Consider the following 13573-nt stretch of genomic DNA (forward strand, 5'->3'; position numbering starts at 1 on the left):
AACACATAAGCTATTTGTATCCTGAATAAGCACTTTTCAATACAACCATGCAAAAGCTTTTAGTTTAGAAGTCTGGGCTGCACACAGGAGAGCTAGTAACTGTGGTAGCTGGAGAGACACCAGTAGCTCACAAACTACTCATTGGAAAAGCCTGTTTTAGAGAATACCTATTGCCTACTATGTGCTGCAATGTGAACAGTTGCAAATTTTTATGGTTTGCCATTGGACAAGGACCAGTTTCAGTGGCATGTAACCTTGAGACTGGACAAGACTATGAAGTACCATACCAGACAAAAAAAAAAACGACCTTTTTTCTCTATGTATAGACTGTGTTTTTTTTCTCTGAACAGCCATCCCTATAAACTATACATTTCACTATACTTTGTACCAACAGCATTCTAATGTGGGCCTTAGATTCCTTCAAATTTACTATTTAACCAATGTCCTTGATGCAATTGTGTTCTGTAATGGTTTTCACTGGCCTGAGACTGAGGCATACATGTTAACTTGGATTTTTGTTCTGTAGGACGCCATCGCCATGGAGAGCAAAGGTAGAAAGCCCTTCAATTCTAAAGAGGGAAAGGTACCTTTCAGAAAAAATAAGCCAAAAGCGAGTGGTGGTAAGATAACTTTAATTCACATTTTAATTTCCAGTTAAAATGTTAATTGTTGTTCATTAAAATTGTTGAATTTCATATTATTTTGAATCATTTGGAGGGGTTGTATCATTGAAAACCAGACACAATGAAAAACATTTTCTAGACTAGTCAGCAGATGAAGCATAACGAGCTTCACACTACGCTATGTCAAATTGCCCTTGTCCACCACAGAAATGGCTAAGATCACAGGAGTTAAACTGATACTAATACCTAATGATTATTCTTTATCCCACTCATTGGTGACCATGGCCTGACTCCATGGATGCTCTGGTATGTAACTTATGGGATTTGGACCTTTGCACCTCTACGCTTGTTTTGCTCAGCGCTGGATCTACTAGCATCCCATGCACAGAATCTCCATCTCATTTTCTAGCTGGACCCCTTTTTACGTGCCCTAGACCATTCAATACTTTTGTGGATCACAGAATGGTGCATCTACAAGCAGATTTTACTGGCAGTTTCTGTGCTATATTTGTGTAGAGGATAAGGGAATTAGAGGTGTACATTTAGGCTATAGTTCCTTTGTTTTCTAGTTTTGGTGAAGTTGTTTGCTTTTGGAGAGGTTAAGAGCATAGACTTGTTTTTCTTATTTTGATGGTGATGCATGGTCCTGTTTATTTCGATATGACAGGCTTTGCTCACCCCAAACAGAAGTAACTTGTAGTTGGTGCTTACTCAGTTAACCTGCTGTTGGCACACCCAACTAGCCATAACCATAGGCCATCTCAAGTTCCTTACATAAATCAGGTGACCCCCCCCCCTTCATCAGCCTTACTTTCTCTGCCTAAAAGATGCCAAGAAGAGATAACCTTCTTACAGTTTCTGTGGTGAGAAAACTTGGAAGCCAGCAGAAACCGTTGCAACGATCATTGCACCACGAGATCTTGACAACCCCTGCTTCCTTAAAAAAAAAATATATATATATATACGTGTATATATATGTGTGTGTATGTGTGTGTGTGTATATATATATATATATATATATATATATATATATATATATGTTCGATGGCATGTATAGCTGGAGATACACATGCTTTGAATAAGTCCGCCATCTAGTATTGAGCTCGGAATGTTACAAGTTGTTTTTCTTCAAAGAAGGTTTTCCAGTCACGAGACGGAGTGACTCCTCCTGTTGGTGATAGTGCGCATGGGCATCGAGTCCTTTGATAGATTGTTTTCTTTCCGCCGTCGGATTCGGACATGTTTCCTCTTGCTCTCGCTCTGGTAGATCTCGGTTTGGTATTATCTGAACTGCTCTCTTCTTTTCTATAAACATCGGTATAGTTCTTGATCGTGTTTTCTAAACTTATATTTGATCCGATTGTCGGGTTGATTAAAGGTCCTTTTCAGGTGACCTCATTCTTCTTCGACCTACTTCGACGCGTGGTTGTCGAGCAATGTCAGGCTGACGGAACAGAGTCCGTTTCACTTTTGCCTTCTGTCTCACGCCAAGTTTCCATACACTGATCAGCAACCGGTGTGCAATCTCTGTCTTTCTCTGGATCACAGAGAAGAAAGCTGTGAAGCGTGTCGATCCTTTCATTCGAAGAAGACTCTTGGGGATTGAAGGGCATGTCTGTTGGAGATGGCGTCCAAATCGTCGGAACAAACACCTAACATCTTCGGGGAAGAACACGCACAAGAAGAAATGGCTCATCAAATAACAGTTTCCATCGCAGACTGCGATTCGGACCGAGATTCCGATTGTGACAGCCAATGCATCCTACTGGCGCAGTGCGTGAGTTCACCAGCCCCTTCCCATCAACAAAAAAACAGCCAAAAATACTTCAGCACCGTTCGTGGGTCCCCCACTGCTTGCCAGCCATGGTCGGACCCGAAAAATACAATCGGATGACCAAACTTTGGGTTCAGCACCAAAACACAAGACCAAAGTGCATTCGGTGCCGACCAAACAGCTTATCATACCTGTTTTGGGATCAAGCCGAAAATCGGAGACTTCACCTTGGAGCCGAAAAAGGTAACAATGCTTTCGGAGCGGACTTTTTTGCCTCAACTCTAACATTCGGTTTCCAAACTTTCTGAGCTGAAACCTGTGGATGGAAGATATGCTCCAGTTACTGAACAGTCTTCTGAAATAAGGCCCATATTGGAAGTAATGGAAGCTAAACAGCGAAAAACCCATATACATAAGGACACAGGAAGAATCACAGCTTCTCTTCCTCCAACAATCAAGAGAAAATTGACTTTCCAATACACTATAGAAATTGGGCCTCCACCTGCTAAAATATTTAAACACAAGGAGAAAACAAAGGCACCACAACAGCCTTCACCACCACATTCTCCTTTACTCCCTGCTTCTCCACCACCACAATTTTCACCACAATCCCCTATCTTAACACATGGGAATGATTTATATGATACTAAACAGCCTTCACCACCAAATTCTCCTTTACTCCCTGCTTCTCCACCGCCAGATACTCCACCTCCACAATTCCCTATCTTAACACATGGGGATGATTTATATGATACTAAACAGGATCTAGATCCATGGGATTTATATGATTCAGATCCCATCCCTTCTAATGATCCTGATTTATATACCACAAGACCATCTCCACCTGAAGATACCATTGCTTACAATCAGGTTATAGCTAGGGCAGCTGCGTATCACAAGGTACAATTACATACAGATCTCATTGAAGATGATTTCTTATTTGACATACTGACATCAACTCAAGGAGTATCAGTGTCTTCCTATGCTCCCAGGCATGCTTAAACACGCAGATGACATTTTCACGGAACCAGTGAAATCTAGAATTATTACACCAAGGGTGAATAAAAAATATAAACCTGCACCCTCCAATCCGGTTTTCATTAGAGCACAACTGCCTCCTCACTCTATAGTCATCAGTGTAGCAAGGAAGAGAGCAAATAGCCAATCTACAGGGGATGCTCCTCCTCCAGAGAAGGGGAGTCGTAAGTTTGACGCAGCTGGAAAAGAGTAGCAACTCCAGCTGCTAACCATTGGAGGATTGTGAACTCTCAAGCACTGTTATCAAGATATGATGGGGCTCATTGGGACGAAATCGAAGATTTGTTACAGTGCCTTCCCCCAGAACACCTAAAAAGGACACAACAGATAGTAACAGAGGGTCAGGCCATTTCTAATAATCAAATTAGATCTGCAACAATACTTCCAAATGTGGGGAACCCCAGACATAGACCTCTTCGCCACAAGCAAAGACACAAAATGCCCAAACTTCGCATCCTGGTAACCACACCATCAGTCCAAGGGCAACGCTCTATGGATCAATTGGTCAGGGATATTTGCTTACGCTTTTCCGCCTCTCCCGATTATTCGATTTCTGGTCAACAAGATCCGTCGCACCTCCCTCACTATGATACTCATAGCTCCCATGTGGGCACGTCAACATTGGTACACATCACTGTTGGATCTGTCTGTAGTACCACATCACAAGCTTCCAAACAGACCACACCTATTGACTCTGAAAGGCCAAATCAGGCATCCCAATCCCAGTATGCTCAACCTGGCGATTTGGCTCCTGAGGTCATAGAATTTGGCTATTTATAGCTTCCATCTGAATGTATGGATATTCTAGAGTAAGCACGCAAACCTACAACTAGACAGTGTTATGCAACTAAATGAAGTTTTGTATATTACTGTCAACCCAAAAACATTAACCCACTTAAAGCATCAGTTCAAGATATTGTCTGTTTTTTGCTTCATTTACAAAAAAGCAAACTTGCATATTTATCTATTAAAATCTATTTAACAGCAATAGCTGCTTACCTCCAAAATAGACAGCATACTTCTCCCTTCAGAATTCTTGTTGTAAAAGCTTTTATGGTCTTAAAAGAAATATTCCACCTAGAGCTCCATCAACTCCTGCCTGGAATCTTAACATCGTGCTCACAAAGCTAATGGGTCCACCATTTGAACCTATGCATTCTTGTACTCTCAGGTTTTTGTCATGGAAAGTTGCTTTCTTATTAGAAATTACTTTCGTAAGAAGAAAGTGAAATTCAAGCATTCACTGTAGAAGATCCTTTCTTTCTAATTCACAAAAATAAAATAGTCCTTAGGACAAACCCAAAATTCCTACCTAAAGTAGTTTCACCTTTTCATATCAATCAGTCAGTGGAATTGCCAGTCTTCTTTCCACATCCAGATTCAGTTGCTGAAAGAGCTCTTCGCACCCTTGATGTTAAAAGGGCTTTTGTGTATTATATAGATAGAACAAAAGATTTCAGAAAATCTAAACAGCTCTTTGTGGCTTTTCAATAGCCTCATAAGGGTAATCCTATTTCAAAACAAGCATCAGCCACCAGATGGATAATAAAGTGTATTCAACCTTGCTGTCTTAAGGCTAAAAGACAGTTATTAGTAACTCTTAAAGTACATTCTACTAGAAAGAAAGGAGCTTCCGTGGCATTCTTAGCAAATATACCAATCGCTGATATATGTAAAGCAGCCACATGATCCACACCACACACGTTTTCTAAACACGACTATGTGGATGTGTTATCTCTACAACAAGCAAATGCTGGTCAAGCAGTGCTTAAAACACTTTCAAACTACTCGAACTCCTACATACTAGTCGCCTCTTATTTTGTGAGGGGACTGCTTTATAGTCTGTGCAACGCTGTGTATTCGCAGCTGCACATGCCATCAAACGGAAAATGTTACTTACCCAGTAGACATCTGTTCCTGGCATGTAGTGCTGCAGATTCACATGCGCCCTCCCTCTTCCCCGGAAGCCCGTAGCTGTTGTGGTACTTTATTTCTGTAGATATGTCTATACATTGCATGGACATTTTAACTAAAAAAAAAAATATATATATATATATATATATATATATATACACACACACATTTCTATACTCTTTACTTCACCCTCCTGCGGGAAAACAATCTAACAAAGGACTCAATGGCAGTGCGCACTGTCACCGAGAGGAGTCACTCGATCTTGTGACTCAAAAACCTTCTTAGAAGAAAAACAACTTGTAACACTCCGAGCCGAACACTAGATGGCGGACTTATGCAAAGTATGTTAACCTGCAGACCTACATGCTACTGGGTAAATAACATTTTCTATATATATATATATATCACAGTATACACCACCTAACACATTACGTCTGTCTTTCTTTCTATTTGTTGCATTATTATACACACATTGTAAATGTATTTAGACTGATTTATGATATCTAACTTAAACATATTGTTTTGAGAAAACTTTACCTTATTTTTAATAGTATTGTCACTATTTGTACTTTGTACAGAAATATTATAAAATACAGTGTGAAAATCATTGTTCTCTTAGGCCTGACCCATGCTCATTCTGAAGCTCTGCCTTTTTATGGCTCCTAGAGATTGGATTGAAAACTGCTTCTATAGCTGGTAATAGAGCATTGTGTGGCAATCCTCTGTATGCATGTGTCTCGTATACAGCATCTTTGTGGGTATGCCTTCTTTCAGCATTTCCACTTTTCTCACGAATGGTGTATATTAGAACTGGTTTCTTTTGCTCTGAGCGAATATATTAAGCAGGCCATATCAACTTTGCTTTTGGCTCTATTTTTCTCTCATTTTTTAAATGTTTTGTAATTTTCCTTAGATTGTTCAGCTGGGTTAGTTTATGCCATTATTATCTAGCTTTAAGCATGTAACACATGCATCTTCTGAAGTGGTCATCCAGTGCACACATTCACATCTGTATGATGTCCCTTCTGGATTATCTTGTTTGCATGCAGGGTAACGGTGTACTGATCTCTAACAAGACATTATTAATTACACCATCAGAAAGAAGAGGTAGGCGATAAGTATAGCTTTTCTGCCAGCATGTGCAGTAACAGGTATTCTTCATGCTGGTGAGCGAAGGGAGGCATCTCCCTCTTCCAACCTGGAGGGCTCTCACTGACCTTTTGGCAAAAAACGTAACTAACCACATGGAATGTAACAGTGTTTGGGCACAAGACCGCTTTCCCCAAGGGATCAGACAACTTGTTAAATCTAGACAGTTTTGTCAGTGACCCTCTGCTCCTGGGCATGAAATGCCTTGTTGCTGAGGGCCCTTTGAAGGGCAGACTGTTCTCCGCACAATAAACTTGCTGCACTGTTATCCGATGTCTATATCCTCATTTGAATAAAGAAGCACCAAGTCTCTGCTCCTCCAAAGGTCTCTCTTTCTGAGTGTGGAGCTTCAGGCCTGGTGCTCCCAGCAGTTCAAGCCATCTCTCTGAAGGAGTGAAGTCCCAGTTTGTTCTTGAGTCGAAAAGCTTTGCTTGGGAGAAAATCCAAATCCTCCTCATGGTGATCTTTTGCGGTACCCATTTTGTCAGGTAGGCCTATTTGCTGACTCATCCTCACCGCTGCTTTTTGTTTCACACTGTGCTTATGTCAGTTGGGAGGAAAAGTGCCACTCAGTAAGCTGCCCAAAAGCCTTTGACAAGATTCAGCACAGCTGGCCGTACTCTTCCAGTGTTCTAGCACACCACCAGTGCCAATGTAAAAGACATAAAAAGAAACAGTAGTATTGAGGGTTCAAAAGTCTCCTACAGCTGCCTCTCTGGGCACTCCATTCCTGTTGGCAGATGCCTCCGACCCTAGAGGAAAGGAGAATTGAGGTGCATATCAGCATTCATAAACAGTAGCTGAAGTCTGTCTTCAGGTGTTTCTACAAAGCTCTTAGGGGCCTGTCCTAGTTTTTATGATCCCTCTCCAGGGACAGAATCCCTGATAGACTGCATGGATTTGTGAAGACTAATAGATCAGATCCACCCGAACCTAAAAACATGGAGTGGCTGAATCATGATTTACAAAGACCATTCAAGCTCCCTTCAGCTCCAGATGCAGCTTTTACATCCATACTGTCTACGTACTAAGCTCCGATCCCTTCCTGAATGCTGTGAGTGCAGATTTAAAGACTGTTCCATCATCCGGCCCAGTGAAGCCCTTGTCGACTCTGTTGCAGCTGTCCATCCCAATGCATCACTTAGCCTCTACTTTTCGAAGATGCACTATAGACTAAGCCCAAATCACCAATCCTCCTATCCCATCTTAAACAGTCTATTGTGATACAGGGTCAGGCTTTTTCTTGGGGCCCTGGTCCAGTTATTCGTTAGGGCTGCTATATTGCATTGTTTTTTCCCCTTAGGCAATTGAGTCTTTTGAGGTACAGAGTAAGAGCAAATAAGGTGTTCTCTAGATGATGGAGGAGGCTACAGTCTCAGACATCAGTATTCAGTCAGTATTTTACTTCAGAAGAGAAAGTTATTTTGTTTAACAGGTATTGTAGTAAATAGAGAATTTGGCTACCTGGTTTTTAGCTTTTACTGTGAGTAAGCCTCACTACCTGGGTCTTAATCGCAGAAAATTCACAGTAAATGGACTGAGAGTGCAAACAGCTGGTGTCTATCTCTTAAAGGTTTGGTACTGACCTTGGAAAGGCCTTTATAATGTGGATTTTTTTATTTTATTTTATACTGAAGGTCTGTGGTGCTTACACTGTGTTGCACATTATTGGTGAAATCCAAATTAAGGTACAATTTTTGCACTAATTAGGCCTGCAAGGTCCAGCAAACTACCAATGTAGGTGTATAAATTGACCGGTGTGTAAATTTACAGTCCCTAATGTCATATATACACTCCTTATGGCAGTTTAAGAATTGTGATGTTTCCTTGGCTCAAGTTAATTACTCTGCTCCCCATTAAGAATGGTAAAGGCCACCCCTCACAATAGAGCCTTTGACAGTGCTTGAACCAGTTACTGGGAAAGGATAAGAGTATTAATTAGTTTGTCAGACTGTGTCTGGGAAGGCCAGGCCCCAGAAACAAAGGAGGTGGGCCAGACCCCTCGAGCCAACATGGAGGGGTTCACTTTTTAATTTTTGTGGGAATGAAGGAGACCGCTATCTCGGTTAGGAGCAGAGCTGAGGTCCTCAGGGAAGCTCTTTTCACCGAAAACTTGAAGTTGCTATATTGGATTGTCCCAGTATGCTGTGCAGGAGGGTTGGGACCGGGGTTTAGTGATTCTATGGCACTCTAGGATTGACAAAGCATGACTGGCTTCTAGAACCGCTAACCCCCGCTCCCACTTACAAACCTTTGCACAAAGGAGAGAGAGATGAGAAAACACTGGACATTGGGGCAACACTAGTGAAAAAACTATTCGCTGGAAGGAGAAGCCACCTCATGCCAGTGCAATTCCAGCTGACTCCCAGGACTAGGGTGGGTCTTCAAGAAGCTAGGAGGCTCCACTTCCTGGAGAGTATGGCAGGAAGGAGCAAATGAGGCAACTGCGGAGTGTGGCAGGAAGGGTGTCCTACTGGTTGTCTATGGAAGATGCCCCCAAGCATAAGAGAGCACCAGGAGACCAGGCAAGACAACAGGTCTGGCACAAAGAGCAGGACCAATCCAGCTCTCACTAAGCGCCATTTTAGGGGCCAGGAGGCCAGACCTGAAGTAAAGGCTCATATTGGCTAGGGCTGGGCACCAGGAGCAAAACAAGCCCCAAATTTTTCCAGTTGGCCTTACAGTCCTGCAATACTGTCTAGTCCTCTTGCCATGAAATCACCAATTTCCACTGGCATGGACCAAGCCCTCAGGTGTCTGCACAACCTTTGTAATTTGAATTTTTATTGTGAGGGTGTACATGAGGCCCCCTCCCAAGAAGAATTGTGTTCCCCGAGACACCATTGTTCTGCTTAGCTTCACACTAAGAGGGTACAAAGCTAAAGAATGCAGCACTCTTAGTCTGAGTAATGAATTTATTAAGGCACTTCCAAGATGTTAAAACGAAAGCACACAAAAACATTTAACTGGAATGCAGTTACACTTGTAGATACCAAAATACCCACAGCAGTTAAACAATGATAGGCAGAAAAAGTGCAATACATCAACCATGAATATGTATGCTGTGTGTGTGTGTGTGTGTGTGTGTGTGTGTGTGTGTGTGTGTATGTATGTGTTCGATGGCATGTGTAGCTGCAGATACACATGATATGCCCAGGTCCTGCCATCTAGTGTTGGGCTCGGAGTGTTACAAGTTGTTTTTCTTCGAGGAAGTCTTTTCGAGTCACAGGACCGAGTGACTCCTCCTTTTCGGCTCCATTGCGCATGTGCATGGACTCCATCTTAGATTGTTTTCTTTCCGCCATCGGGTTCGGACGTGTTTCTCTTCACTCCGGTTGTTAGTCGGAAAAATCATACAAACCCTCTAAATTCGTCGGTATTGTTTTCGATTGCGTATCATCCATCATCCACACCTCGATACCGACGGATACAGATCTATACTTGCCCTTCGGGGCACCCGCGCCCATCTTGGGCCTGGTCGGCCCGAAAAAAGTATTGTCGAAGCCTCATGGACTGGACCCCGTTTAGATTTTGCTCTGGGTGCTATGCAAAGTATCCCTACACGGATCAACATCTGGTCTGTAACCTGTGTTTATCTTCGGATCATCAAGAGGATACCTGCGAGGCCTGTAGATCCTTCCGCTTGAAAAAGACTCTAAGAGACCGAAGAGCGCGAAGATTAGAGATGGCGTCCAGAAGCACCGAACGCCTCGACCCAGAAGAGGAGGAGATGATCCACACCGCCGTCTCCGTTCGAGGGTCCTATTCTGAACAAGAGTCCGACATCGAACAACCAATAACAGTGGGCCAGCACATGAGTACGCCTGCCCCGACCCAATCCAAGCCCAAATACAAGGCCTCGGGGACGCCACTACCAGAAGGCCATGGCTCCACCAGTAAGAAAGTTACCAGTGACCAAGCAACATCTTCGGCACCGAAAAAGGCCACGCCAACAACAAAGCCTTCGAACTCGAGCCGAGGCACCGGGTCTGAAATTATAAGGCACTGACCCATTGAGTCCAAACCCCGAAAGTCACTTTCGGAGCCGAGACCAACAAGTACTTTAGGCCCTTCGGTACCGAAAAAGCCGGCTTCAGAGCCTAAAAAGCATACATATACTGAGGAGCAAGGATTTTCAAAGCAATTAAAAGTAAGCCATAGATTTGCTAAGGAATTGACACAAATGGAGGATTTCGATGAGAAACAGGCCAGAATACAAATCCACAAAGACACTGGCAAACTCCTCACAAAACCTCCTCTAATAACAAAGAGGAAACTGGCCTTCCAGGGACATTTGGACACTGACCAGCCAACGGTTAAAGTGCCAAAAACAAGAGAAAAATCTCCGCCTCCTCCGTTTTCACCTCACCAGTCTCATTCTCCTCAACTAACTGTCTCCCCGCCTGCTACACCCACTGCACAGTCTCCATCACACACTATACAATCACAACATGACACAGATCCATGGGATCTCTATGATGATCCAGTCTCAGATAATAGTCCAGAGTGCTATCCATCAAAGCCATCACCCCCTGAGGATAGCACCTCATATACACAGGTTCTAGCCAGGGACGCAGCATTTCACAACATGGCCATGCACACCGAACCTCTGGAGGACGACTTCTTGTTTAACATATTGTCCTCAACTCGAGGGACATACCTCAACACATTTCTATGTTGCAAACACAAGTACAGGCACTATTACTCAAACAAGCCAAAGAACTTGTGCCACATCATCAAAAAGGAACAGGGGTTTACTCCCTGTACTTCCTCATTCCCAAAAGGACAATACATTAAGACCAATATTAGATCTCAGGACTCTCAATCGCTACATCCGATCAGAACACTTTCACATGGTAACACTACAAGATGTAGTCCCACTGCTTCAACAACAAGATTTTATGGCCACACTGGATCTAAAAGATGCGTATTTTCACATACTCATCCATCCAGCTCGCAGAAAATATCTCAGATTTGTAATACAAGGCAAACATTACCAGTTCAAAGTGTTACCTTTCGGAATAACAACAGCTCCCAGAGTATTTACAAAATGCCTTGCCGTAGTTGCAGCATACATAAGGAGACAACATATACATGTCTTCCCATATCTCGACGACTGGCTAATAAAAGCCAACACTCAAACACAGTGCCAACATCACACATGTTATGTAATAAACCCCCTACACACACTAGGGTTCTCAATAAATTACCAAAAATTGCACCTACAACCAGCACAAATTCAGCAGTACTTAGGAGCCACATTAAACACCCAAAAATCACTTGCAAGCCCAAGTCCACAAAGAGTGCAATCGTTCCACAGCATATTGCCAAAAATCCAGCCAAACCTACAGTACACTGTCCAATTTGTCATGAAACTGTTGGGTATGATGGCACCATGCATCGCCATTGTCCCAAACGCAAGATTAAACATGCAGCCCTTACAACAGTGCCTTGCAAAACAATGGTGGCAGGCACATGGTCATCTCCAAGATCTAGTGTTGATAGACTGCCAAACACACATTTCGCTTCAGTGCTGGAATCCCACAAATTTAAACAAAGGGCGGCCATTTCAAGACCCTGTGCCTCACGCCATTCTTAGAACAGATGCATCAATGATTGGATGGGGAGCACACCTCAACAATCATAACATTCAGGGACAATGGGACAACAAACAAAATCAACTTCACATAAATCACTTAGAACTGCTAGCAGTATCCCTAGCACTAAGCCTTTCAACCTCTTCGTGTTCACAAACACATTCTTGTCAGAACAGACAATATGACAACAATGTACTACCTAAAGAAACAGGGAGGAACCCACTCATCACAACTTTGTCTTCTAGCACAAAACAATTGGCATTGGGCGATTCACAACAACATACACCTGCTAGCTCAGTACATTCCAGGGATTCACAATCAATTAGCAGACGACCTCAGCCGACATCACCAACAAACGCATGAGTGGGAAATTCACCCCCAAGTGCTTCACAAATACTTTCGACAGTGGGGGACACCAGACATAGATCTGTTCGCCACCAACCACAACGCAAAATGCCAAAAGTCACGTCCAGGTACTCACACCCTCGATCCAAGGGCAATGCTCTATGAATCAACTGGTCAGGGATATTTGCTTACGCTTTTCCCCCTCTCCCGCTCATCCCATTTCTGGTCAACAAACTGCGTCAAAACAAACCCAAACTCCTACTTCTAGCACCAACGTGGGCACGTCAACCATGGTACACCACATTGCTAGACCTGTCAATAGTACCATACATCAAACTCCCAAACAGACTGTACCTGTTGACACAAAACAAACAACAGATCAGACACCCCAATCCAGCAATGATCAATCTGGCAATCTGGCTCCTGAAATCTTTGGATATCTACATCTTCCACCAGAATGTATGGAGGTGATTAAACAGGCAAGAAGACCTACCACCAGGCAGTGTTATGCAAACAAATGGAAAAGATTTGTTTTCTACTGCCAAGCAAAACACATAACACCCCTAGACGCAACCATACAAGACATTGTAGGCTATCTACTCCATTTATAAAAAGCAAATTTAGCTTTTTCATCCATTAAGATACATCTCACAGCAATTTCTGCTTATTTGCAAAATAGACAAACCAAATCTCTATTTAGAGTGCCTGTCATCAAAGCTTTCATGGAGGGTCTAAAACGCATACCGCCTCCAAGAATGCTACCTGTACCTTCATGGAATCTTAACATTGCACTCACACGACTCAAGTGTCCACCCTTTGAACCCATGCACTCCTGTCGGATTCAATTCCTAACCTGGAAAGTAGCATTTCTAGTGGCAATCACTTCATTACAAAGAGTTAGTGAAATACAAGCATTCACTATTGAACAACCCTTTATGCAAGTACACAAACATAAGGTTGTACTTCGCACAAACCCTCAATTTCTATCTCACCGTTTCATTTAAATCAAACAGTGGAACTTCCAGTCTTCTTCCCACAGCCAGACTGAGTGGCAGAGAGAGCACTACATACATTAGATATTAAGAGAGCTTTAATATATTACATTGACAGAACAAAATCATTTAGGAAAACAA

At 42.7% G+C, this 13573-nt stretch overlaps 1 protein-coding gene across 1 annotated transcript in view; it reads left to right on the top strand.

Moving 5' to 3' along the window:
• The window catches only part of PUM3 (pumilio RNA binding family member 3), a 517651-nt gene that overhangs the window by 41007 nt on the left and 463071 nt on the right, over window positions 1–13573 (top strand). The window contains exon 2 of the mRNA XM_069228428.1: window positions 527–620. Within this exon, the coding sequence (XP_069084529.1) occupies window positions 539–620 (82 nt within the window). The 5' untranslated portion in view covers window positions 527–538. The remainder of the gene's footprint in view (window positions 1–526; window positions 621–13573) is intronic.

The sequence above is a fragment of the Pleurodeles waltl genome, chromosome 1_1 (genome assembly GCF_031143425.1).
Source record: "Pleurodeles waltl isolate 20211129_DDA chromosome 1_1, aPleWal1.hap1.20221129, whole genome shotgun sequence".
Lineage (NCBI taxonomy): Eukaryota > Metazoa > Chordata > Amphibia > Caudata > Salamandridae > Pleurodeles > Pleurodeles waltl.